Source organism: Carassius carassius, chromosome 32, assembly GCF_963082965.1.
Source record: "Carassius carassius chromosome 32, fCarCar2.1, whole genome shotgun sequence".
Classification (NCBI taxonomy): domain Eukaryota; kingdom Metazoa; phylum Chordata; class Actinopteri; order Cypriniformes; family Cyprinidae; genus Carassius; species Carassius carassius.
Window position 1 is genome coordinate 2,951,443 of NC_081786.1, and position 27,742 is coordinate 2,979,184.

At 35.1% G+C, this 27,742-nt stretch overlaps 2 protein-coding genes and 1 long non-coding RNA gene across 5 annotated transcripts in view; 1 reads left to right on the top strand and 2 right to left on the bottom strand.

Moving 5' to 3' along the window:
• LOC132112394 (protein-tyrosine kinase 2-beta-like) overlaps window positions 1-7,072 on the bottom strand; it is a 29,369-nt gene extending 22,297 nt beyond the window's left edge. Inside the window, exons 1-9 of the mRNA XM_059519846.1 lie at window positions 6,897-7,072; window positions 5,340-5,578; window positions 4,826-5,004; window positions 3,835-3,922; window positions 3,569-3,648; window positions 2,784-2,846; window positions 2,649-2,703; window positions 2,383-2,523; window positions 1,279-1,353 (exon numbers count right to left, since the gene is read on the bottom strand). Coding sequence (XP_059375829.1) covers window positions 1,279-1,353; window positions 2,383-2,523; window positions 2,649-2,703; window positions 2,784-2,846; window positions 3,569-3,648; window positions 3,835-3,922; window positions 4,826-5,004; window positions 5,340-5,528 — 870 coding nt within the window. The 5' untranslated portion in view covers window positions 5,529-5,578; window positions 6,897-7,072. The remainder of the gene's footprint in view (window positions 1-1,278; window positions 1,354-2,382; window positions 2,524-2,648; window positions 2,704-2,783; window positions 2,847-3,568; window positions 3,649-3,834; window positions 3,923-4,825; window positions 5,005-5,339; window positions 5,579-6,896) is intronic.
• A 585-nt stretch (window positions 7,073-7,657) lies between these two features.
• Window positions 7,658-19,643, bottom strand: LOC132112396 (uncharacterized). Its single transcript, XR_009424941.1, has 3 exons — window positions 19,527-19,643; window positions 16,355-16,514; window positions 7,658-7,792 (listed from the first exon to the last, which is right to left on the bottom strand). It is a non-coding gene; the product is annotated as an uncharacterized LOC132112396 (long non-coding RNA).
• LOC132112395 (transcriptional-regulating factor 1) lies at window positions 9,362-26,644 on the top strand. Of its 3 annotated transcripts, XM_059519849.1 has the most exons (15): window positions 9,363-9,513; window positions 15,371-16,747; window positions 16,827-16,873; window positions 17,926-18,073; window positions 18,166-18,363; window positions 19,470-19,752; window positions 19,894-19,948; window positions 20,520-20,659; window positions 21,123-21,226; window positions 21,305-21,380; window positions 22,000-22,088; window positions 23,053-23,166; window positions 23,411-23,527; window positions 25,844-26,025; window positions 26,122-26,644. In XM_059519849.1, the coding sequence occupies exons 2-15, from the start codon at window positions 15,536-15,538 to the stop codon at window positions 26,405-26,407; spliced, it is 3,051 nt and encodes a 1,016-aa protein (XP_059375832.1). In that variant the 5' UTR covers window positions 9,363-9,513; window positions 15,371-15,535; the 3' UTR covers window positions 26,408-26,644. The 3 variants fall into 3 exon arrangements, with proteins under 3 accessions (XP_059375831.1, XP_059375832.1, XP_059375830.1); XM_059519848.1 differs by lacking the exons at window positions 23,411-23,527; window positions 25,844-26,025; window positions 26,122-26,644 and having other exon boundaries at window positions 9,362-9,513; window positions 18,166-18,342; window positions 23,053-23,230; XM_059519847.1 differs by lacking the exons at window positions 9,363-9,513; window positions 23,411-23,527; window positions 25,844-26,025; window positions 26,122-26,644 and adding an exon at window positions 12,099-12,111 and having other exon boundaries at window positions 23,053-23,254.
• Window positions 26,645-27,742: the final 1,098 nt, after the last annotated feature.

A 27,742-nucleotide genomic window follows, 5' to 3' on the forward strand; every position in this document is an offset into this window, starting at 1 on the left:
TCAATTATAATCGTGATTAATCGCATCCAAAATAAAAGTTTGTATTTACATAATAAATGTGTGTGTACTCTCACTGTGTATAGTTATATATATATATATATATATATGGTTTCTTTATTTTCATGACTATGAAAATTGTAGAGTCACACTGAAGGCATCAAGGGCTATTTGACCAAGAAGGACATTCACATACACTAATTCACTTTGCACTACATGGTTAATACTTTTTATATATTTTATTATTACTATAATTCTTTTTCTTTCTGTAAATACATATGTGCACTATTTGTAAGCAGCCCAGCTGCAACTGCTTTGGCAATACAAATGTACAGTTTTTGCCATGCCAATAAAGCACACCTAAATTGAAATTGAGTGATGGGGTGCTGCGCCAGATGACCTGGCCTCCACAGTCACCGGACCTGAACCCAATCGAGATGGTTTAGGGGTGAGCTGGACCACAGACAGAAGGCAAAAGGGCCAACAAGTGCTAAGCATCTCTCGGGGAACTCCTTCAAGACTGTTGGAAGACCATTTCAGGTGACTACCTCTTGAAGCTCATCAAGAGAATGCCAAGAGTGTGCAAAGCAGTAATCAAAGCAAAAGGTGGCTACTTTGAAGAACCTAGAATATGGCATATTTTCACACGTTTTTGTTATATATATAATTCCACGTGTTAATTCATAGTTTTGATGCCTTCAGTGTAAATCTACAATTTTCATAGTCATGAAAATAAAGAAAACTCTTTGAATGAGAAGGTGTGCCCAAACTTTTGGTCTGTACTGTATATATATATATATATATATACCCTGGGGGCTAAGCCCCCCCTGTCTTCCAATCCTAGTGACGTCCCTGGTTTCAGTGAAGCAGCCATGTCAGGGAGATGCTGAGTATATCTAGCCAAAAGCACTTTATTTGGCCTTCTGAATGTAGATGCATTTAGGAATCTTTAAGATTATTTACAACAGAAAAATAATGTGTTCTTTGAACATTAAAGCATGTCAACATATTCTGTTACACCAAATACACAAAATAATGATCTTTAAAAAAACATCACATGACCCCTTCAATTCTTAATATTAATAAAAACTATAATGTATCTCAATAGTATTAGTATGCCAGTGATACTAAAATAACACTGCTGCATGATTTGTCACCAACAGCTATTGGCGGATGCAACATTTTTCCATTGTGGTTAATTGACAAAACAGAAGTGGTTATTGAGTGCTGCATTTGAGAGAATAGATCAAGCGGTGCACTTATGTGAGGGGATCTTCTTACCACAGAGCTTTTGTCTGTACGCTGCCGAATACCTTTGGGCCCGATGACCAGATCCACAGAGACGCTCCATCCTTGCTACAGGAGAATATACTGTTACACTGAGCAACAACTGCAGCTTTAACACAACAACTGCTACTTGATAAACATCTGTAGAACACACTTAAACCACATTCATATCAATGTCACACGTTAGATAACAAAATAGCACAGCAACATGCTATCAGTGCTGTAGAAAGATAAAACAAGAAGGAATTTCCAGTAAAACACTTTGTAGAAGACGTTTGTTGGGTTTTATATGGTATAATGGAAAATAAACAGATAAAGAACTGAAAATGAAGATGAAAAGTACTGAAATTGGACTTCATAGTCACTGGAAAAGTTTTTGCTGGATTTAATTGCTAGTTGCTTCTCTTTTAATGCAGTGAGTTTCACACGATTGCATACATGCCCAACGTGCCTAAAGACATTTTGGGACACTGTCCAACCACAACTAGTCCTCACACTTCTTCAGAGAATAAAGAACACCACTGAAGGAAGAGTTCATCCAAAATTACATATTTGCTGAATGGGTGCCATCAAAAACAGCTAAAAACATCACAATAATCCACACGATCCCAGTACATCAGTTTACATCGTATAAAGCGAAAACCTCCATGTTCAAGGAAAAAATCTATTTTTTATTATAGGACAGTATAGAGACAGGAAGCCAAGTGGGAGAGAGAGAGGGGCGGGATTGGGAAAGGTCCTTGAGCCAAAGAATCTACCCACATATATAACTGTTTTGACTTGTAAACGGTGCTTGATCTGTGCAGATTTCTCTCCTGATTCAGAGGAGATTACTTTTTGCTGAAAAAAGCATTTATGGATTTGTTTCTTGCAAACATGCAGCTTTTCATTTTATCAGATGTTAACTGATGGTCTGGAGTGGTGTGGATTATTGTGATGTTTTTATCAGCTGCTTGGACTCTCATTCTGACGGCACCCATTCACTGCAAAAGATCCACTGGTGAGCAAGTGATCCTTAATTTTCTTCAAATCTACAGTATTCCCATGAAACATGCTTTAACATGGCTGTAACTTAAAAACAAGTTGATGAGATCTTACCACCAGCTCACAAGAAAAAACCTCTTCATCAAAACTGGAAAAGATAGATAATGTCTCAAAGAACTTGATGATGCACTGCTCCTCCTTCAGAAACGCATACTGCTGGAATGTTTGCTGGATCAGTTTCCGCAGATGCTTTGGCTGTTTCATACCAGACACATATGAACAATATTTCATCGTTAGTTATCATAAATTACAAAAGCTGTCAGTTTGTATTGGATTGCTATGCTGCTTTATTCTCAAAGAGGTCAAGAAAATGTTTTCACCTTCATACTGTCGATTAATTCTTGAGGAAAGAACAAATCCAGACCAACTTCTTTCCTGAAAGGAGCAGAAATGCCATTGATGCATTGTGTATATTCTTGAGTAAATCTATCTAAAGCACGATACAAACCACTTACTCCAGCAGATCAAAGTTAGATTTTTTCTCCAGGCCGCTGGCATTCATGTCTTTATAAAACCTCCTGTCATTAAAGGAAAAATGAAAGGCATGTAATTAGAACATCATTTTTTAAAGCATTCTGTGTATTGTGTACATACATTTTATCTTGACTTTTATTATCACTTTGTTTGAATTTTATCTTCTTTTACTATCATTATAAATTAGGTTTCCTTTTGAAGAAATCTAAGATGTATTTGAGTTTAATTTTCCGACAGACTTGGAGAAATTTTGCATTGCTCACCAATGGATCCTCTGCAGTGAATGGGTGCCGTCAGAATAAGAGTCCAAACAAACATCACAATAATCTACAAGTAATCTACACAACTCCAGTCCATCAGTTACCATCTTGTGAAGCCAAAAGTTAAGTGTTTGTAAGAAAAAATATAAATGAAGATATTTTTAACTTGTGTATTATAGCGATGTTTTTATCAGATGTTTGGACTCTTATTCTGACGGCACCCATTCACTGCAGAAGATCCACTGGTGAGCAAGTGATGGAATGTTACATTTATCCACAGATCTGTTGTGATAAAAAAATAAACTCATCCACATCTTAGATGGTCTTAAGTAAATTTTCAGTACATTTTTATTTTTAGGTGAATAATGGCATTTTAACTTCATGTGAAGTACTTGGTGCTTACTGTAATGCTTTTTTTTATTATAAAGCAATTTGAGCTGCATTTCTTGGTAGGTGCTATACAAACAAATGTTATTATTATTATCAGTTCATCTTTATAAATATACCTAATCTCCAGACAGCCCAACTGCAGCGCCATCCCTTCACTTACTCTTCTCGCGCTGTGCTGCATATAGTCACTGCGAACCTGCGTAACGATAATAATAACACACCTTCATTCGCCTTTTAGATGTGCAAACCACCATTAACACTTCAGTGCTACATCAAACATCCACAACGCCTCGTTGCAAATGGCGTGACTCACTTTTCTGCGCAGTTTCAGGATATGGAGTGCTTAATGTGAAGAAACACTCTCTATGTGACAGGTACTGACCTGCTGGTAGAAGTAGAGCATTGTAGTTTTGTCATCCTTTAACTTCTCCAGGAAATTAGGAGGAATGTAACGGATCCTCAAGTCATATCTGATCATGACAGCAGAACAAAAACAGGATTAGAAACCTATACAAAATTGTTTTAGAGCACTGTAAAAACCCCATGAACTACAGGGCAAAATATAGTTTAAATGTGATATCATTAAAATGAAAAGGAACAGTAAACGGTAGCATTATTTATTTATTTTTTGATGGGTGCCGACAACTTTTTAGTTACAAACACTGTTCAAAATATCTTTTTTTGATCACAACAAAATAAAGACACTCATACAGGTTTGGAAAAACTTCAGAGTAAGTAAATGATGACAGAATTTAAATTTGGGGGTGATTTATCCCTTTAAATATCAATTTCAAATAGAAAATATATTTTATATTTACATTCAAGTATATTACAAAATGAATTTTGGATAAATGCAAAATGCCTTTTTTAATATATTTTAGACGATATACACTGTCACTGCCTTAGGATGCAGTTTCCTCATCCAAATTAAGATGCACAACTGTCTTTAATTGTTTTTGAGCAGCAAATCAGCTATGAGAATGATTTCTGAAGGATCATGTGACACTGAAGACTGGAGTAATGATGCTGAAAATTCAGCTTTGATCACAGCAATAAATTCCATTTTAGAATATTTGCAAATACAAATAGAATATTAAAATTGCAACAACATTTTGAAATTTTACTGTATTTTCGATTCAATGAATAGAGCCTTAGTGAGCAGAAGAGACTTCATTCAAAAACATAAAAAAATCTTGCAGATTCCAAACTTTTGAACAGTTGTGTTAATATATTTAGACTGAAAATATACTAAAAATGGCCTAAACTTAGATCAAATAAGAGAATAATGAAAATATATTATTGCAAATATAGTTTAAAATTAGCAATACATTTAAAAAATATAGTTTTGCCATGTGGCACACACACACACACACCTCCACTCCGCCTCGACGTGCTGCTGTTCATATTTCTGCTCCACCTCTGCTACGGTGAGGTTGGGGTGCAGCCAGTGAACCTCGTCTGATTTGAGGTGTTTGAGCAGCAGACCGTAGCATTCTGAGAACTTGATGTTAGGACCAAGTCGCCCGCTGTCCAGGATGGACTGAATAATTCTCTGCAAAATGAAATCATCCTTCAAATCAAGCATTTATACATTTGTGGATTTATTTCACCCCAAAAAGAAATAAGAAATTATGTTTAAGACTATACGTTTTAAGCTTTTTTGCATTACTTTAATTTTACCCATCACTGTCATGAAAGGAATGTCTTACTAATGAAAGAAAGACCTTTTGATTTTATTTAACATTCATTATGAAATCAATACAAAAAAGCTTAACTCAAAGTGATCCTTCATTATAACAACAGGAAGTTATGCTGATGATGGGCATGATAATGTGCTTCGTATTGCAGTCATGATTAATGTGTGACAATGCACGTTCTTCTTCTCACCCTGATATTCCAGGAACTTTCACATTTGACCAGTTTGAAGGTTTTGCCCAGGTTGGCGCTGTTGCTGATGAAGCACACTTTGAGGATTTTCACCGGCCCTGTGCATTTATTCTCCACGGCACTGGTGTGTACCTGCGTTGGACTGGGAGGAGGAGGTTTCCATGATAACGTACTGGTGTCACCTGACATCTCTACATAGGCTTTCTGTCATGAGATGGATCTCCTCAACTGACTATTAGCTGTGTGGTGAGATGGAGGAGAAATAATACATTCAAGATCACGCAGGTACATTACGCAGCCAAAAGAAATCAATGAATGATTCAATAATAAACTATGAGAACATGAAAACTTTGAAATCCGGGGATGAATAATTTCCTGATGTGTGACCGTGGACCACAAAACCAGTAATATGAGTCAATTTCGCTGAATAAATAAGTTTCCATAGATGTATGGCTTGTTACGATAGGACAATATTTGGCAAAGATATAACTATTTGAAAAAATGGAATCTGAGGGTGCAATAAATAAATAAATAAATACTGAGAAAATCGCCTTTAAAGTTGTCCAAATTAAGTTCTTATCAATGCATATTACTAATTAAAAATTAGGTGTTGATATTTACAATAGGAAATTAAAAAAATATCTTCAAGGAACATGATCTTTACTTAATATCTTAAAGAAATTTGGGCCTAAAAGAAAATCATATTTGAACCATACAATGTTTGGTTTTTTTTTTTTTGGCTATTGCTACAAATATACCCCAGCAACTTAAGACTGGTTTTGTGCTCCAGGGACAAATATATGTTAATCAAAGTCAGAGAAAATAATCTGGGAATTTTAAACTGGGAAATAATCAAAAATAGTCATTTGAACATTTTTAAAAACAAAGAAATGTTATAAAGTAAAACAAAAAATTAATTTGATGCACAGCAGATTAACATACAGTTAAAAAATATAATAATAATAATAATAATAATAATAATAATAATAATAATAATAATAATGCGGGATTTTATTATTATTATCCTTATTAGACAGTGCTTGGCATTAAAATACAAATACTGTTGTTTTAAAACTGTAAAAAAAATATATGAAAAATCATTATTATTATTCTTGTTGTTATCATTAATAATTATTAGAATTATATAAATCCTAGCGCTGCCTGAAAGTAAGTTTGTCTTAAAAAAAAGCTTAAAACAAATAATAGTAAATAAATTAGTAATAATAATAAACAACCTGCATTCAATTATTATTATTAGAGTCTGTTGATCAAAACAAATAAAATAAAAATAAAAATAAAAAATAAAAAAGATTATAATTATATACATTTATCTGACTGTACGCATAACTGTCTTGGGAACCACTTAAATGTAGCTTTATTCAATACATTCAGAGCTTAAATAATTCATAATAATAATAATAATACAATAGCATTCGGTCACATTTCATACATAAATTCTAATATTACAGACAGCAGTAGTAAAAGCACATGACATTCATGACCAAACACACTGTATTTTAACAAGCCAGCACACAAGAAACTAATGCAACATCCTACCTGAACATACTCCATGACTGATGTGTGAACCACTTTACTCCTGTATTACCATATGATCTGTGTGTCACAGGACAGTCATCACGACAGGCTAAAATAATGACGAGATTCACAGAAATGGTGTCATGCACAAGCAATGGCCTTTTTCAATATCTCCAAGAAAATAGGAAGTGAAATGTAGCTTGGTTAAGCTTCGCTAAGAGAAGCCAACTAGAAAACGTTGACTATACTAAACATTGACTATCAACTACTATATGTCTCTTAAATGCATCGAAACCATCTACCACAACTTTGGTTTCCTGTCATGTGGTAGCAGGTTCAGAGATGTTAAAGAATGTGTTGGAAATAGTGAAGGTGTTAAACATTCACACTTTGCCATGATACAAAATGTTTTGAAGAGCAAATAAGTATTGCTGAAGTTTATTAAACTTCCAAATCAAATCAAATGGCAAAATATTTACCATGTTTTTATGGCATCAGCTCAAATTCATGAATCATGATGACAACGATCATCCGGCAACATCCATATAAACCCACATCACGTAATATCAGACGATGCTTCACATTTTTGACTCTTTCTGCCAACAATGCCATTAAAATAGAGTCAACTGAAAATGGAAACATCTGATGATATTTGCAACACATCAGCATCTACTGAACTTCCTTTTTAATGCTACACTGTGACTGCAAGGTTTGAAATGTTCAGACTTGCTTACAGAAATAAGAAAATGTAAATGTGTCACAGACCTGAGCATGAGCTCCTTCTCGTCTGGTGTTTGTTTAATTCATACGAATCCAAACTGACAGTGTGAGCTGAAGTCCTGACATAAGTGTTTTGGACACACCCCACACATGCCACTGACTTCCTTAAACTTCACACCACTTCATCAGAGCCGCTGCTGCAAAAACACACGCACACACAGATCAGAGAAACTACATTACAAACACTATTTGTGAGGTCCTCCTCCTTTCTTACGAATGTCCTTTAAAGTTGTTTTTTTACTATATTTTTGAGGATATTTTTCTTAATCAATTTCCTCTAAATTTGGTTTTCAACATTTCGCTATATTTGTGATTATATTTTTCATTATGAATGTCCTCAAAAGCTGTTTTTTGACATTTTACTATATTTTTAAGGATATTTTGTCCTCAAAAGTTGGTCATGAACATTTTACTATAATTGTGATATGTTCCATTATGAATGTTCTCAAAAGCATTTTTATGACATTTTACTATATTTTTAAGTATATTTTGTCCTCAAAAGTTGGTCATCAACATTTTACTATAATTGTGATATTTTTCATTATGAATGTCCTCAAAAGCTGTTTTTTGAAATTTTACTATATTTCTAAGGATATTTTGTCCCCAAAAGTTGGTCTTCAACACTTTACCATAATTGTGATGATATTTTTCATTATGAATGTCCTCAAAAGCATTTTTTTTGACATTTTAGTATATTTTTAAGGATATTCTGTCCTCAAAAGTTGGTCTTCAACATTTTACTATAATTGTGAAGATATTGTTTTCTCACGAATGTCATCAAAAGTTAGTTTTCATCATTTTACTATAATTATAAGAATATTTTTATTCACGAATTTCCTCAAAAGTTGGTTTTTAATATTTTAATATAACTGTGATGGTATTTTCTGTCATGAATGTCAAAAGAAGTCGTGAGAATATTTTTCTTCATGAATGTCCTCAAAAGTTGGTTTTCAAACTTTTACTATAATTGTGAAGATATTTTTTCCTCATGAATGTCATCAAAAGTTGTTGTTTTTATCAGTTCACTATATAATTTTAAGAATATTTTTCTTCAGGAATGTCCTCAAACCTGGATTTTCAACATTTCACTATATCTGTGAGGATATTTTTCCTTAGGTGTCCTCAAAAGTTGAATTAATAATTTGACCCCACTAAATGCTATAAAATTCTCTTAAAAACAAAAACAAATTATTTGATTGAAATCCTTAAACTTGTCATGAATGAAGAAAGAAATCAATAAAATAAACATAATATTATTAGTATGTTTATTATATTAATTTTTTCAATGTACATACAGTTCTTGCACAAAACAAAAAATAATCATAATAAAAAAGTGTGGTTTTAAAAATTCTGTCACTTTATATTTTATAATACATGTTTTTTTAATTTTTTTTGTATGAGAACTTATATAATGAGCATAATAATAATATATTTTATTATATGGATTTCCTCTGTTATTATTATTATTTAGCTCAAAAGGTAAATAGCAACAACACTTCTTTTGTATAAAGTAAAAACAAACAAATAAACTCTTATGTTAAAATTTGGTGGTTTTGATCAGAAAAAGTGTCAATGTGTGATAGTGAAACTGTGTTTAGAGGATGTCGATACGGAAGTGTGTTTTACAGCAGAGGGCACTGCTGACGTTCACTGCAGATCTCTTCGCGAATTATAACTTTACATATGGACTTAGTGCTTGGAAACTGAGCTGCTATTTGGAAACAAAAAAGTTTTTAGAGCTGATGGCAGCGTGTGTGTGTGTTTGTGTATGTCATGTGATCATTGGATCCTTCACCTGAAAGATGAAGCATGAATTTTATTCAGAGCTTCATCATCTCTCCTTTCACTTTCTAAAAAGGTAAGTACTTTTCCTTTCTACAGCAGTTTTTTTTTCTAAACCTCAAACACTATATTTAATGGTCAAAAATGGAAGCAGGTTATGAGAGTCTGTTGATTTAAATATCCTTTAAGCTAATAAAAATATCATTTTATAAAATTTGCTCTGATTAGAGTGTTATCAAATAATTCTGCTAATTATATTCCTTCCTGTAATTCAATATTATTGAATATTTTCTATTTTAAACTTCTAATTTGCACTAAACTGCAGTAGTTTGAGTATTTAACTGCAGATGGAAACAGAAGTTTTCAGTTAACAGGTGCAACTTTATGATCAGATAAAATGTTGATGATGAAAACCCCACTGCAAGTAAAAAGTGTTTCATTATTTTGAAGTTGAAGACAAATGTTTTAATTAATGAAGCCTAGTTGTGGAATCTTAGGTAAGAAGTTTAAAAGGTTTGGTGCTGCACAATAAATTGATGTTTAATTCAAATCTTATTGAAAACATTGAAGGACATGACAAGACAGAAAATATCTTTAAATTAATAACACTTGTAGCTAATTGTGAATTTAACAGAGACCTAGTTTGCATATACATAATTCACACATTATAGAAAACGGGTTGCTTACAAAACCATATAATGACCTAATTCTGATTAATACTGGAAAACTCTCATGCATGCAAACACAGTCAGTTCCTGTTTTAATTAATGCCACTTATTTATAACACAAATGGCTCTGACCATATATAAATAAGACCATGCGTGCAAGATTCCTGCGACATCGCATTTGCGATCAGTTACAGATGGATGTGGCGGGTATTTATCTAAAGATTTTATACTTGTATGCATTGTATATTTGTAACCTAGTGGTTTGATATGGAGATTAGGAAGATGGCACAGCAAGTCTTCTGTTCTCTGGACATCAACCAGACTACAAGGAAGCACAAACATAAAAAGAATAATATAAACTTTATATTCAGTTACACATACATGATTTATTCACATTTAAAGCACACAGAATTCTTTAAAGTAAGATTTTTTTTTCTGCGTGTTTTGGCGTAAAAATAAGAGTTGTTTTTGGCTTTGGACTAAAACAAAAAGCAGAAGGGCTTATTGAAAAATGCAGATTCATTCTCTCTTCATTCTTTCTCTTTTCACCAAGATTGTACCCATTTCCCCGGTAACCACAGTAAACAAAGCAGCACAGCACCTGATTTTGCAACTTGCAGTGCTCATATTTAATCAGTTAAACTATAGCCTATTGAAATTTAAGCTATATCATAATTTTTCACCAGAACACCACCACAGTCTTCTCCTAGCGTCCCATCAGTGATTCTTTCCTTCCCGCAGTAGACATCGCTGTTGTAGGTTGCCAAGTTGAGGGGACAAATTGTTTGAAATTTGTATGTGTTGATTGTGCGAGAAGGATGCGTTGCCTCCAAGATCTGGCAACCTTGGAATTTGATGACGTGATCATATAATGAGGTTTGGGCCATACAAATTACGGGAGTTTTACCACAGGCGAATGTAGCAAACATACAAAATATGCCCAGTGGGATTTTTTCTGTAGAAAGATTACAAATATGTGAGAAACGTGCATATTTAAATGGGATGACAGCGGGATCCACAGGTGAGCAAGTGATAGAATGCTACATTTCTCTAAATTTGTTCCCATGAAAAAACAAACTCATCTACATCTTGGATAGCCTGAGGGTGAGTTCATTTCAGCAAATCTTCAGTTTTGCATGAACTATTACTTTAAACGAGACTATGACCTCATATCATAGCATAAATGGCTGCCCACTGCTCCGGGTGTGTGCTCACAGTGTGTGTTCACTGCTCTGTGTGTGTGCATTTCGGATGGGTTAAATGCAGAGCACAAATTCTGAGTATGGGTCACCATACTTGGCTGAATGTCACTTCACTCACTCATACATTCACTTCATATCATTCATTCACTATGAAACTGTTGATGGCAGCAAATCTCTGCTAGTATGCGCTCACCACAGCACACATTCACAGAAACAGTGACCTTTCTTAACATGTGAACAAAGAATTGTGGCCAAGCTGGCAATACATGCTAAAACAAGAATAAGGCAACCATAATTTACATTTACATTTGTTTAGACGCACTGTGCAATATACAACGTACTACAACACTGTCATTATGGACTGCCATTACATCTGAGAGTTCTATGCAAAATTTGACACCGAAAAACTCTCTTTTTTCCTCTTTCACTTTACAGCTAACGAATGTATGAGACAAATAATAGCAGGTTGAGAAAATAGCTTGTGGTTAAACCCCGGAAGTCTCTCGGCTTAAAGAGAAAGATGATATTTCCTGAACTTCCTTGAACCCTCTCAGGCCTTTAGACACTTGCTGTAGCTATGAGAGGACACAGGCATAATTCCTTAGTCAGCAGTATGAACTGAACTTACTTCCTACTTCTGGTTTGCCTTTGAGTTATTGTTTTTTATCCGCGGTTCAGTTTGACTCGTCTATGTTTGTAATGATATCCAGAGCGTCTTATATAGTATTCAGTGCATCTTGATGGGTCAGTTTGAGAAAGCAAACTTTTCTAGAAAAATGCATTTCGGACATAAAGAAATGAGAGGTAAGCATTACTATTTGTCATCATCACACTTTCAATCACAAACATGCATGCAGCATGTGCATCTTCAAAAGATGTCAAGACCAATTTAAACACAGACAGCGAATTGAATTAATAAGTCATACTGTCAGACTACATGGTGTTGCATGCATTGACCTTAGCGGGGTTCCGGATTGATTTTGTAAGCTTTGATATTGTCTAAAGAACTCAACCATTGCGAATACTGACATGGTTACGAGTCTCTGTTGAGCCATATATGTAAGCTGCATTTTCTAAAAATGGTTGTAACTGAAAACACATCACATGGGTTTTTTTATAGCCAACTTTACTGTTATGAATACTAGGTAAGCTGGGTTTACCTCAAGAGTGGATAAAGTTCAGATAGCTCATAAATGCAACCGTTGAGATGCAACTCAACATGTTGCTTAACTAATGTTGAAATGAACAAATAACAGTCATATATGTTAGAAAAAAGATATGATTTTTGTCATCTCATTTGTGCCTAGGCACGCACATGAATTGACGCAATTTTAAATTTAATTCAAAGTATTCTTATATGAAAATGTCTAATTAAAGATGTTGTTCAGTACATATTTTATTTATGCAGATGTCAGGATAAATGTGTAGAGTCACCCATAATTTTATGCTTAGAAAAAGGCAATAACAAATGTCACTTTTGAACTGTAAAAATAATTTGATACTGCTGTTGAATTTTCTTCATCGTGATATATTCCAGTTTGACAGAGAACAAGTTCCAACTGGACTCAAAACTAAAGACTATTTTTTAAACTTGATGATATTAGTGAATCAACTGTTGCAACTACAGTACTCTAATAAATAAAACGGGGGTAAAAAAAATAATTAAAAAAATATATAAAATTAAATAAAATTCAAATTAAAACCTTCATTTGCAAGTGAATATCCTAATTTGGACAAAAGCCTCTGCTAAATGAATAAATGCAAATGTAAATATACTTGGCACTAACTCAAAGGTTGATTAGCTAATCATTAAAAAAACAGATGAGGGTTGAGTTGATGTTGTGCCTCAGTAGCATCATTTTTAGAGATAGTACAGATCTTTGTTTGTTGCTACAAACACAAATTGCTTTTACGTTTATTTCTAAAGGTCTAACAGTTGTCTTGTTCCACTCACTGGTCAGAGTCTGACGGCTTCACACACTCACTAAACAGAGTAAAGCGAAGATGGAAACTTTCGAAACCACAGAGCGCACTTGAGCCTTTGACACAGAGATGCTGTGTTAATCTGATTCAGAGAGGTGAACCAATGATCTGTCTGCAGACTTCTTTCTTTCAAACAACACACTCGATACTTTGCCTTTCTAAAGCACACATGGGTAAAAGTACATGCATTTTTGCATGCTGTTTTGGAAAACACACCTCAGATTGGTAATACTTTAGAGGTGAAAAATGTTTCTGCAAGTACATTTTTAAGGTATTTAAACACCATAGTTTTGCTTTGAGATTTATTCAATTCACCCCGTGATGAATTTATGAGAAAAAGTTTCTACATGAAAATGATTTTTAGGACAGCAGCATCTTTCAAAGAACTTAGATAATGATCAAACTGGCGTCCTATGTTATAGGCAGACCATGTGACAGGAAGTGATAAGATGGTGTCTAAACTTCATATTCTAGATGTGAGAGGAAGCCTCAGACTGAGTCATGGTGTGAATTTACTGTATCCTCTGTGGGTGGAAAAATAAGATATTATTAGTTTGTTAAAGACATTCCTTTCTGTATGAAAAATGAACAAAATAGTCTTAGACATGACCTAGATTTTGGCAAGTGTTTGATTTTTTATTTAATTTTTTTATTGCAATAAACTGTGAACAATTTATTTTAAAGTGAACACAAAATACACATTTCCACTTAAAGGTTTGGGGTTGGTAAGATGTTTTAAATGATTGTGAAGTCTTTTGTGCTCACCAAGGCTGCATTTATTTGATTAAAAATACAGTATTGTCACATGTATGATCTGTTTTGATTTAGTTTTCTGTGTTTCCGTTCTCCTGCCTTGTTTGTTTCCATGGTTTTTGATATAATTAGCCCTTACCTGTTTTAGTTCTCCCAATCAAGTTTCTATTACTTAAGTCTATGTTCCCCTATGTTCCTTTGTAACAGAATAGCAGAACAACAAAGTGAGTAAGATTAGCAGTATTTTTCTTTCTTTCTTGTTTTGTTTTTCCTCTCTCTGGGAATGGCTATCCCAGCAGTTCAACTGTGCCTGGAGCAACAGCACCATTCGCTGGAGGACCATACCAGGGACTTTTTCGATATGACGTGCCTTATGCACTATACGTGTATGCTTTTGTGGAGTTGGTGCTGGAGAATAACAATTCACCATTCACTGTCTGCCCCCCTGAGGAGGATATCCTCCAGTCCCACTCCCAAACCAGAGACCAGAAAATGCCTGAGCCCATTGTGACTGAGCCGATCATCGACAACAGAGCTGGAACCTCGAGCATCGTCTGACCAAGTGTGTGAGCCGGCAACATTGTCCGTTCCTGATGGAGTTTTAGTGGAGATCGAGGGCTTGGGGGGAAGCCCTGCCCACACTCCCACCGCAAAGGGTGAGCTGCAACTGGTCACTGGACCACATTATGAGGAAATTATGGATTGTTTAAAGTGGACATAATAGACTGGATTGGAGGAGTATTACCCTGTTCTCCTGTACCTCTGCTTGTCCCGCCCAGCCCTGAAACTCCTGCTCCATCCTGGACTCCAACTGTCACATGTGTGATCTGTTTTGGTTTAGTTTTCTGTTCTCCTGCATGGTTGTTTCCGTGGACTTTTTTATTTTTATTAATTAGCTCAGTTCTCCCAATTAAGTTTCTATTACTTAAGTCTGTGTTCCCCTATGTCTGCTATCATTTGGATTTGTGTTTGGTTGTGCCCATTCTCTCCTGTGAAATATTAAAATAACTATTTTGCTATACTCCTTTGTGTGCTTTGTTTTGCACACCAACACATAACGAGTATAAAAGGTAATCTCATGAAATATTATTGGAATTTAAAATTACTGTTTTCTATTGTAATATACCATAAAATTGATCAATTCAATGCACCCTTGCTGGATAAAACTATTTGTCTCTTTAAAATATTTTTACCAACCTCAAACATTTGAATGACACCATACATATTGACACAGGTTTAAATGGTGTAGGTTATTCCTAAAAGACAAAAAATTATTGTCTTTGTACATTTTCAGCCAAGTATAACAACTTGTTCTCTCATTTTACAGGAAAAACCTATTCTTGAAATCAGCCGAACAATTTGAGAGACTAAACAACAAATGATGGAAAAAGCATTCAACTCTTTTATAAGTGCCATTCAAACCAGTATGTAACCACGTCGCCTCAAGCTATTAGTTTAACAATAGAGAAGTTTCATTTGAATCTTTCTGAAGATGACAGAAAACTTGTACGAGACGAATCAATTTACAAACCACACCAACGGGACCTATTTGTTCCAGCACAGCCCAAGCACATTGGGTGCACCTCACTATGGTGTACCAAACATAAACTCGATCCAATCATCTCCAATGTCTCCTCGACTCAGCCATGAGTCGCTAACATCTCCTGGCACTCCAGGACATGAACTTTCTCCATTGCTTGAGATGCCAAACAGTGGTGGGACTTGGGAATATAATCAGTTTGGAAGGACATCATCATGGGGTTCTTCTTCTCACGAAGAACTACCAGAGACGTCTCGAATCTATCCGTTTAACATCACGTGTCAGAACATCTCATCAATGACCTGCAAAGACAACGGTAGTATTTCTCATCCTCAAAGGCTAGACTCGTTCTCAAAGGCCTTCCCTACTAAAAACGTTCAACTTCTCTTTGACGATAGCAACAGGACAAATGATAAGCACCCAGAAAATCACATTTCAGGGGTTTTGCACATGCCTCAAAGTCTCCCAGAAGGATCGGACAGGCAACCTTTGGAGTCTCCAGTTTTTAACCCGATGGTCATTCAAGGTCAATGTGATCAGACCGGCTTCCATCCAACAGAAAGCCAAAACTCGATGCACAGCCTTTACCCGAACCATCAACAGTTTCATTATGGATACCAGCAACACAAGCAGAAATTAAACAACATGGAGCAGGTAAACAGGAGCCTCCAAAAACCACAGAGCTCTTGGCATGGCTATCAAAGCCACCCAATGCCATATCCAATGGCCTTGAATCAACAACAAAGAGGGATTTTTGCACACAAAACTTACCTGGACTCTCAAGAACCTGCTCAATCGCCAACCTATGACCACCGTCAAGACTTCAAAGTCCCGGAGCAGCAGATTTTCCATTACCAAGACCAACAACATCTGCGTTCGCTTTCCCAACCCAGCAATCCTTACCTCGCGCAAGATCACGTCCAATCAATCCCTGCAAAGCAAAATAACATGTTTAGCGATGCTCGTCACTCTTCACCCAACACACCGGTGTTCTCGAGTCCCAAAGAAGATCAATCTGGTTTCAACTTCCCCCACCGAAATGAAGACCTCTGCAGTCCGCTCTACCAAAACAAGAGCTCAGGGGTTTGTAAAACTCTTCCACAGATGACTATGAGGGGAGATATTTTTCATCATGTCACTGCACATGCTCCTCAGTGGTCAAAGGTACTGTAATTTTTATTTTATTACTTCATTATAGACTCATTTGCATTTAAGTTAAAAGTTTCTCATGAATACCTTGCAGGCTCCTTCACCAGATTTTCAAGATGAGTCCATTTCACCTCATTTCAGGTTTGACTCCAACCCTACTTGTATCCATTTAGTCAAGATCTAATTTATTTGAATAGAGCATGTTCTAAATACAAATTTCAAAGCAGCTTTACAGAAAGTTGTGATGTCAATGTTGATAATGTCAGTACATTAATGCCTTATCACATTTAGCAGGTTAGAGCTGGGTGATAATATAGTTGAAATTTTGCAGCAAATAAACAAGTATTTTGCTATATAGATAGCCCTACGTGATATATATATATATATATATATATATATATATATATATATATACCCTACTTTATATAAAGAGCTGGATATTAACATAGTTACATTTTGCGACAAAAAGTTGGATATAATATATAAGAAAATGTAAAGGTTGGGTATACTTGTGGTAACACTTTACTTAAAGCCTTTACATATAATGCATTATAAAGTGTTATTAAAGGGTATAATGCATTATAATTATTCATAATGTGCATTGTAATACATTATATCTTGTTTAAGATTACCAATGACCACATTTTAAATTAATAGTATAACAATTGAATTGATAAGTGTTATAACGTGGAACTATGGTCACAATTATTCATGTGATCCTAATGCATTGAAATGTGCATTACAAGGCATAATTAATGCATTTAAACAACTTTTATAATGCATTATGCATAAAGGCTTTAAGTGCTACAGTAATTGTATAATTCATTATTAATTCATCATCTGGTGATATTGAGAAATATGAAAGCTGAGGTCTTGTTACACAATTGTTATTCGATTTATAAAAACTACTATTTGGTCATGTGTAGTATGTTTAAGAAAATACTATTTCAGTTTTTCTGTGTCAAAATTTCACTCATGCTACTTGATACCTTTTGTATTTTTTGTTTTTATTGTTGTAAAATTTACTAGCAGTGTCTGGGTGAAAACTGTTTCTACACCATTTTTTTTAGTGTAATACATAATATCACTAGTCCTCTAGTATGCAAGCAAAGGCAACTGTGGCAAAACCCCCCGAAAAACTCAATGCTCCACTCATATTCTTGATATATAATATAGTATCTGGATTTCTGTAGATTAGAACCAGAGTTGTCGAGAGAGGATGGATCTCATGCAAAGATGAGATGCACTGTTTGCCACAGGGAGTTCAAAAGTCTCCCGGCTCTGAATGGTCACATGCGCTCTCATGGAGGACTGCGGACACACCCCACATCCCTCAAAATGGTATGAACCAGTCATTTTGATCATCAGTGGTTTTTGAAAACTTGCATGCTGATTTGCCCCATTGGTTGGTATTTCTTTCTTTGTTTTAACAGAGAGACGGGCACATTCTGTCTGAGGCTGCTCAAAGCAACCCCATCATCTTACCAGTGTCAGTACCTGTCAAGGACTACCAGACCCCAACCAAACTCCCGCTCAGCCTTCTGTGCCAGCAGAAAAATGAGGAACCGAGCGGTTTAATTAAGACTGGTGCACAGTCACCCCTCCTGTCGGTACGAAACCACCCTTCCTGTGTGAGTTTCTGGCATATAGTTATTTTTAAAACCTGTTGAGAAATTTATAAGCTCGAAAGAATTTATAGACTGCAGATGCTCAAAGTATTTTTTAAATGTAAAACTTCACTCTTATGCTGTCTTTTTGATAAAAAATTACAAGGTTTAATAGGAAATGCATAATTAAAAAGTGCTTCACAAACGGATTTACAAGGTATTTGATACTGCAAATAGTGAAAAATGGGAACATAAAGACTGTCCAATTCGATGTGATCCATATTATTTGTGATCTACACAGTAAAATTATATTTCTCTTCTAAACGTGATTTCTTTGTTTTCAGTTAATGTAAACCTCTAAAAGGAATGAAGTAGGGCGAATGTGAACCAATCAAACATCTGTTAATTGTTTTTGATGTTGGCCGAACTGAAACGGTTTGCTTTGCACAGGATTTAATGGAGAGAGTAGAATGGGTTACACATTATTTTTAAAGTGTCCTTGTTACAGTGTAATTATACATACATTTAAGTACTGAGTAATATTCATTAATTATATGTATTACTATATGGTTAGGTTTAGGATCAGGGTTTGGATTAGGGGTTACTTGCTTATAACAATGCATAAATTGTTGTTATTATAATAGTAGGTACATGTAACAAGTACACCTTTAAACCAAGTGTTAAAGTAAAATGTTAAAATTAACTATTATTTTTAGTATTTCTGAACAAAATGACAACAGGAGTCTTGATAGTGTTTAAAGTTAGAATTTGAAATGTTGGAATTTAGAACCGTTTCAATTACATTGGGTTACCATTGTGGCGAAGAATTGGAGCAGACTTAGCATTTAGCATGCTAAAATGTGCTATGGCTCATTAACAAAACAACTCGATGATATAGAAGTTATGAGAACATATTAAGTTTGTGTTTCTTAAAGGGATAGTTCAATAATAATTTACTCACCCTCCATAGCCAATGACTTTTAAAGTATTTTTTCCCCATACTATTAAAGCCGATGGTTACCAACTTTCCTTTGTCATTTTCATTTTTGGGTGAACTATCCCTTTAACTGATTCATGTTATTCTGACCAATTTTAATGTTAACCTCACCCCCCCACATAACACATTCTAGATAAAGAGATCTGTCTCAGATGGAGGATGTGCACAAAAGCAGGTGAAAAAGAGGTACCGCCACTGTCTGGTCCCGTTGATGATTCCCTCGCCCAGCTCCGGTCAGGAGTCCAGAGGCGCAGTGCTCTTCCGCAGTCAGCTCAAGACGGCAAGCAGCATTGGGGATGACGTGCCGTACACCCCTCCACCCATGCTCAGCCCCGTGCGCCCGGGATCAGGCCTCTTCAACGCCATCAATGGAAGAGCCAAGAGCAGCGGGGTCGAATATGCTGCAGATGGGGCTGGTTAGTTAATGCAGTCAAAGTCCTTGGCATGACAATAGCGAAGATTAAAGAGTTGTTATTACTTAATTATTTTAGATGCATTGTTACAGTAGCTGTATTTTTCTAATTATAATATGCATTATCCATGTTTGTCTATAACAGGTGATTTGGATGACTCTGGTGAGACTGCAAGGGAGAAAGTGGTTAATGTAACACCGTAAGCATTTTAATGTGTTTACAAAAGATATGTCACATGTCAAATGTGTTAGATTTTCTCAAGAAAATGTAAGTGGTGCCCATGATGTGTTGTGGTCTGTTGCTAGGGTGTTGATCATGTAGGTAGTTGTTTATTGGCAAAAAATATGAAATGGAAAAATCTTTTATATTTGGATGCTTTTGTTCTCCCGAGAAAGTTTGCATTTGCATTTGAAAAATGTTGTGTTCTCACAATACTTTTACCAGTGAATGCAGTTTCTCGGAGACAACCAAATTTTTTCCAGCAAATGAAAAAGCTTTGAAACACCATACTCCCTCTCGTTTCATTTTTTAAAAGTGAGTTTATTCACTAAAGTAATATCACACTTCCTCTCAATAAAACCACATGATCTGAAGGTTTCATTTTCACAAGTGTTTCGAAACATAACACTCTTCACCTTAAAGCTACACCAGCAAAACAATGTTATTGCACATCATTTAACTGTCAACTGCTACTTGATTTATTAAATAATTAAATTATATTTAAATATACAATAAATTAATAATCAATAACTGTCTTGATTTCTTTATAGCCGGATAAATGTTGGCGAGGAATTTCAAGCAAAGATCCCAGACATTAAGAGTCAAACCCTCACAGAGGAAGAATCCCATAATGCTGTTCTTTTGTGGTCGCCCACCCAAGACCTGGATGCCCCTGATAACCAGCAGAAAGGTAGCTAAAATCACTTTCAACACAAATAACATTGAGTTAAATGTAGCACCTAGGAGACATGCAGTGATTTTATAATGCAGGAGGTATGATGCAAAGAAAATCATTCTTCAGCCAAGTAATTAAGTTCACTATACACTGGAAAATATGGTTTTTGAAAAATTACTTGAGTACATTTTGAAAGAAAATGCTATTTTATTCTTTCCACTTACAAACTTCATGCTCAATTCAATGTGTAACTCGCAGGTTCTCTTCTGAGTGAAATTTCTTTTAAATTTCTGAATCTATTTTGTTTTCAGTGCAGGCTAACAATGCAACACAAAATAGAAATGTGCCCCATTAATATGATGTGCAAGTTTTTAGAGTCTAAAATACCCATTTTTAAATGTTTAATTTATTTTTGTGCACATGAAGGAAAAAGAAACCACCAATATCTGATTACTGTTGACTTTTTCCCCCTTTCTAGTGGACAATCTTTTGAAAATGGCTTGGTCTAGTGTGCTACCAGGCGGTGGAGCAAACACAGAATATGTCCTGCACTGTCTTTTTGAGTGCAGAGGAGATATTATGGTTAGTATTTTGCATATTATCGCTTCCTGACACTAAAGTTGTTCTATAAAAAGCCTTAAAACAACTATCATGTTCCAGAATACTCTTGAAAAGCTTCTCCTGCCAACACCGCCGAGAAACACATCCAGCCCCAAAACAGACTATCATTATGCAGGTGCGTAACATTTTGGGCCCTCAGAAAATACTATTTTCGTCTCTCTTTTACTGTGGTCTTCTTATATGCAAGTATTCCTTCCTGAGGAAATATATAAAAGAGTACCTATTAAGCGCCAGATTTTGCACAAATCCTCTTTTGGCATTAAACAACTACACTGTCAGGATTTTCTAAAAACGCGCAGCAAAGTTTAGCGCTGAAAGGATATGGAGACAGTCATTTTTGTGGCTGATCTTATCGCATATGCATTTGTGGGAGTTTCTCTTTCAGATCCAAAATTAATGGGAGGAAAGTACTGTATCTAAATGAATCATACAACATGATTTACTAAGGTTTGCGCAAGTCAATTTACTGGTATTTGTCCTATTGTTTCCAGCCCCAAAAAAGACACTATTTTGAGCTGTTCTTGGTAGATTGCATTGGCCATTACAGAACAGATCTGTGTCTTGTCTGTGTTCTTTAATCTGCGTACTGTCAGCCGCAGAACTTTCCACTCCTATAGATGCTCGGTTTGGGCTCTCACGCTATAATTTGACCTGTTTAGTAAATCTGGCCCTAAATACTCGAATTACTGAATGCACCACATCACAGCTTTTCTTCTTCTCTTCTCATCAACTAGGATCAGACAGATGGACGCTTCAGGAAAAACGCCAGCTGAACAAAGCACTTCTAAGTCATCACAAAGATTTCTTTCTTGTCCAGAAAATGGTATTTGTGGTCAGTTAATATTAAAAGGTTTGTGCAGGTTTTATGAAGGTACGTTTAAGACTTTTTTCAAGACCAAGTAAAGATAATTTAAGAAATAAATTGAATGGAACATAATGCACCAATACTGTTTGTTCTCAAAATGTAAATGTCTTGTATTAGCAACACTTCAAAACAAATCTCCATTACTTTATAATTCATTTAACACAGAAATACGGTACCACTTTATTTTAAGGTGTCCTTGTTACATTTTATTACACACAATTAATTGTGCATTATTACTGTACATGCATGTGACCCTAAGCCAAACCCTAACCATTAAGTAATATTACTCAGAACTAAAATGTATAATTATGTTGTAACAAGGACACCTTAAAATAAAGAGTAACCAGAAATACTTTAAGTCTCGAATAGCTCTGCTAATCCACTGGAATATGGAAATAGCTTTTACTAATCACAGAGCACAAAAAGTATTTTTATCTTGTTTTCCAGTGCAAAAGATTCTTATATCAAGAAACATTTACTTGTCAACTAATCATCAAAATATAGCGAGTTGATGATTAAAATAACAAAAATCTGCCAGTGGGATCAGAAAAAACAGCTTATTTCAAAAAATAAACAGAACCCACTGACAGATATTTGTCCTTTTTTAAGCATAAACCCATTTAATTGTTACATTTCCAATATTTCTAACATTGTAAATGTTTCTATATTTAAGGATGTTTAGATATTTGTCTAGGAGAACAAAACAAATATTGAGGAACATATTTTTTTTTTGCCGTAGCATTTGGGTGATGATTTTCTGCTATGAATTTTAAGTCTTAACTTGTGTAAGGAAGAATTTAGACTTTTTAAGACCTGCAGAAACCTTTTATTCATTTAATCTTTTGTTATCCATTAATATATTAGCATTCATTTGCGACCCTGTGGTGTCGTGACTGTGAGAATGTGTTCTTTTATTATTTAGGTCAAGACAAAGTCAGTGTCTCAGTGTGTCGAATACTATTACACATGGAAAAAGCGTTTGCGTTTGGGTACGAGAGTCAGTTCGGCTCTGTCTACACCTGTTCAAGACCCGCGGGTGAGTTACAGCACAGTTTTACTGGTCATACTCATCTAAAGCTCATGTCACCTATTTTGCCAGCCAGTATTTGGACAATTAACACAATTAATCATTGCATTAGAAAAGAAAACATTATTAAAAAAAAAAAAAACACTTAATTTAATGGCAAGACATTCAGGAATTTTTATTGTGATTTATCATTACATTATATTGTGACTTTCAAATATTTTTTCATGCATTGCCTGTATATTTCATGAAATAGGGAGACTGGCTGATAAACACCACCGCAGAATCAAAAAAAGAAGCCAACAGCAAAACCAGGGAGCCTGAAATATCAGAAAACTCCAGTGCCGTGTTTGTCTGTGAAGTGTCAAACTCAGTGAGTATCTGTGAACCGGTGTACATACTGAAACCTCTAGGTGCTTTCTCCACTTCCTGTCATTTACTAGTATGCTCACACCTTTTCTCTCAAATATGCTTTAGACTGCCTCTGCAGTCTTGTCAAATGTGTACTATATTAATCTAGAGAATGTGATTGTGTAGCAATCTGTAGCCTAACAATGTCTTCATTATTAGAAACATATTACAAAAGCCAATGTGACATGTTTCTAATAATGGAGAAGACACTATGATCACTAGGATTCAAACTAAAAAACAAATCTCCTTACATACTGATTTGACAATAATAATCCAAAATGACGTTGTATTATTATTTATTATTTACTCACCTTCAAGCTGTTCCAAATCTGCTTACTTGGACTGGATGTACACTTGTAGTGAACTTAAAATTTTCGAAGTATATTTATATTAACAAAAATTATATTACTAAATTAAATAAAAGACCACATGAGTGTACTTTTAGGGAAACTTTTATAACTATGTTTCTTAACACACTTAAGCATACTTTAAGAATTGCAGTTTACAATAATGTCAAATTAAAAGTTACTTAAAAGTACATTGCAAATTATTATGTTCTAATAATTTTTGTCAATTTATTATAATTTTTAAATTTAGTGCGTAATTAATATTACATGTAAAGTTAATAAATTTTAACTTGAAATTTAAGCATATTTTAATTTACCGTAAGTGCTTGTCAGTAACCATATATTAAAGACTAATGAATTAGTTAGAACAATTACAAAGATGAACTTAAGTCCTAAGTGTGTCAAAAACACTCTTAATTTCAACTAATTGCATTTAATTTAATTTAAACTATAATCAATTTTCATTTATTTTAATTGTAAGAAACATGCCATTAAGTTAACATTATATTTAGTTAACACTCAAATGTATCCTTTTAAAATACATTATTTCAATAACAAGTACTCATTTGGAAGGTATTCTAAGGTGTACTTTTTCATACAACGACTTCTGTCAATCTCCAAAAAACATATCAAAAACACGTTAAAAGCACCAGTTCCAAAAGATAATCTTCAAGGTTTACAATTACAATCTGATCAACTATTATATGGCTTCGGAAGACCAGTGCATGAGTAGCATGGATGTTAAAGGGGTTATATGACGTTGCTAAAAATAACAGTATTTTGTGTATTTGGTGTAATGCAATGTGTTTATGCAGTTAAAGGTTCAAAAAACATTATTTTCCACATAATGTACATTTTTATTTCTCCTCTGCCCTGCCGTTCTGAATTGTGTGGAGTTTTACAAAGATCATCGTTCTGAAAAGCGAGGTGTATGCTGATTGGCCAGCTATCTAGTGCGTTGCGATTGGCTGAATACCTCATGGATGTGACAGAAATGTTATGCCCTTACTATACTGTGATGCCGCGTGTCCCGGAGTGCTGAGACCAAAAACATTAAAACCCATTATAAATTAGCCCTTTTTTGCATCCAGTGGGGACATAATTACCGATTATAATGACTTACACTGTCTTTTTATGTGTTGCGTATCACGCCGCATAAACAAAAAACCATGTCTGCATTTGCGATCTGAGAAACGACAAACAACAAGCTCTACTCTACACTGCTAAAAACTCGCGTTTTAATCATCAGTGGAAAATTCTTTACATATGTAAACACACGTACAGACTGTGAGTCAGAAGCGCCAGACTGTTCATGCAAAGTTGGAATTACCCAACTTTATAGAAATAATCTTAGTGCACAGAACCTGGATCTGTCCACATCCTCTGTAAAATGCACTGCACACATCTGAATATTTGGGTTGAACTGTTCTGGAACAGTGTTGTAAACACAACTTAATCACTGATTACTTGTGTCCTCTTTTCGAAGACCAAACAAAGTAGACACACAGCGTCTCCACGACATGTAGGCGACAGCAACAGCGAGAGTAAAGATGACGCTTTCTTTCATTGCATGAACATTTGGGCAGCGTTATGCAGATCTTCCCACATCGTGATGTAGACGTGTCGGGGCATGTTAGAACGAACCATTTCAGGAGAGCGTGGTTGACTCTTAACTTTTATAAAGAATATCTCTTTGGATTTGAGACTTTAGTCTTTGGAACTTTACAGATCTTCTTTAAGCACCAAGAGCTTGTAACACTCCAAAGAGAAAGGAACAATTGAAATCGCATCATATGACACCTTTAAAATTTAGGGTGTTCCCTTGGTCTTTTTGCAACTTATTAACCACTGTCCTATGGAAAAATGGATTTGGAACAAATAAGTAATAACAGAACTTTTGTTTCTGGGTAAAATGACTATGTTTCTCACAGCAAATGAAAGAAGAAATGTGGACCCAGACCAATCTCCGGCTGCTCTGTAGCTCTCCGGCCGAAAGCAGAACGTCCACGCTGACCCTGCCTTTGGGTTCGGCTTCTGTGAGGAGTTCTCCCTCCAGCACCACCAGCGGAGACACTGATTCAGCCGTCGTCTTTCCCTGCAACGAGTGTGGAAAGTAAGCCACGTCCTGAGTCAAACACAGAAACATATTCTTCATACTGTTATGAATCACAGTGGTTGCGGTCTGATTCACGATTGTCTCGTTTCATAGGGTGTTTTTAAAGGTGAAAAGTCGAAATGCCCACATGAAGACACACCGGCAGCAGGAAGACATTCAGTTGTGGCAGCTGTCAAGGGTTCCTGAGCAAGATCGTGTGATGGCGACACCTGAATCCCATCCCGTTACACCACTAAAACCACCCATGAACATTCATTCTTTAAAATGTGACGTGAAAACATCCATAAATGACATGTGCAGTGAGTCAGTGCAGGAAATGAATTGTCCTCTGAAGACACTTCCTGTCCTGCAGAGTCCTCTGGACTATATTCCAAGTTAGAAGATGAATAAGTAAATTCTTTTTAGACTAGAATTTTCTCCTTCATGTAAATAGCACAGATTTATGTACATTGAAACTAAGGCTAAGGCACAATTTGTGTAAAAAGTATGTAATGTTCTTTGTTTTATCTGAAACTGATATTCTATTATGTATTATCTGGTTTTGTATCTTATTTCTTTTGTAATAAACCACTTTGTTTGTGTGATTATCAAACACTCAAATTCACAACAGATTAAACTCACAATGCAGTCGACTTTAGAAAAAACGCTTTTTGTAAGCGGTGTGACTCTACTCAGCCAACAACGTGTTCTGAATGTTATGAAACTTTACTTCTGAATGTTCAATAGACATTCAAAACATCCAGGATTAAAAACATGTTTTCATGGTTATGAGAACGTTAAAGGGACAACAGTTCACCCAAAATGAAAACGTCATCATTTACTCATCCTCATCTTGTTCCACACTTGTATGAATTATTTTTTTCTGTTGAAGACAAAAGAAGAAACTTTGAAGAATGTTGGTAATTGTATTTTCCATACTATGGAAGTCAATGGCTACCAGCAAGCATTATGGGAATGTTACTTTTTTTAAATTAAGTTGTAAAAAAAAAAAAAAAACTTGGACAAACGTCCAACGAAAAAGAAATAATAACATGAGGATGGAGGAGTGTTTAAATATTATCCTAAATATTGCTTTTTTGATATTATGGGAAATGTATGGGAAATACTTTTTATTTATTAGAAAGTTCATAGTTTATAGGAAACACAGATTTTTTTTGAGTCGGACTACTCATACTTTAGACTGGTGTGTTTTTGAGAGCACACCAAAATTTTATGAAAAATGGTGAATCGATTTTTAATAAATTCATGATGCCAAGAATGGATATGAATCGAAATGTGAGGTTTCCACCACTACAACACAGTTGGGTGCATAAGTGCTTAGTCTACAAGTGCTTCATTTGGGATGCAACTATTATTAATGTTTGAACAAACAAACATTCTAATAAAACTTTGAGAGAACGTCTGCAGAACCTCGTTCCAAACCCATAAAATCTTCGTTCGCCTTCGGAAAACAAATGAAGATATTAAACACGCATTTGCGTTGTTTACATGAAGCGGAAGCAAGCGCATGCATCATAATACTCTTCCTATTCATTGTGTCATTCCAAAGAAGCACAAAATCACTTTCACTTACTTTTTCATTAAATGTTCCCTCCTGGTGGAATGACCTGCACAACTCAATCCAAGCAGCTGAGACCTTAGCCATCTTCAAGAATCGGCTAAAAACACATCTCTTCCATCATCACTTGACCCACGAGCAATCTCTTTTCTAATT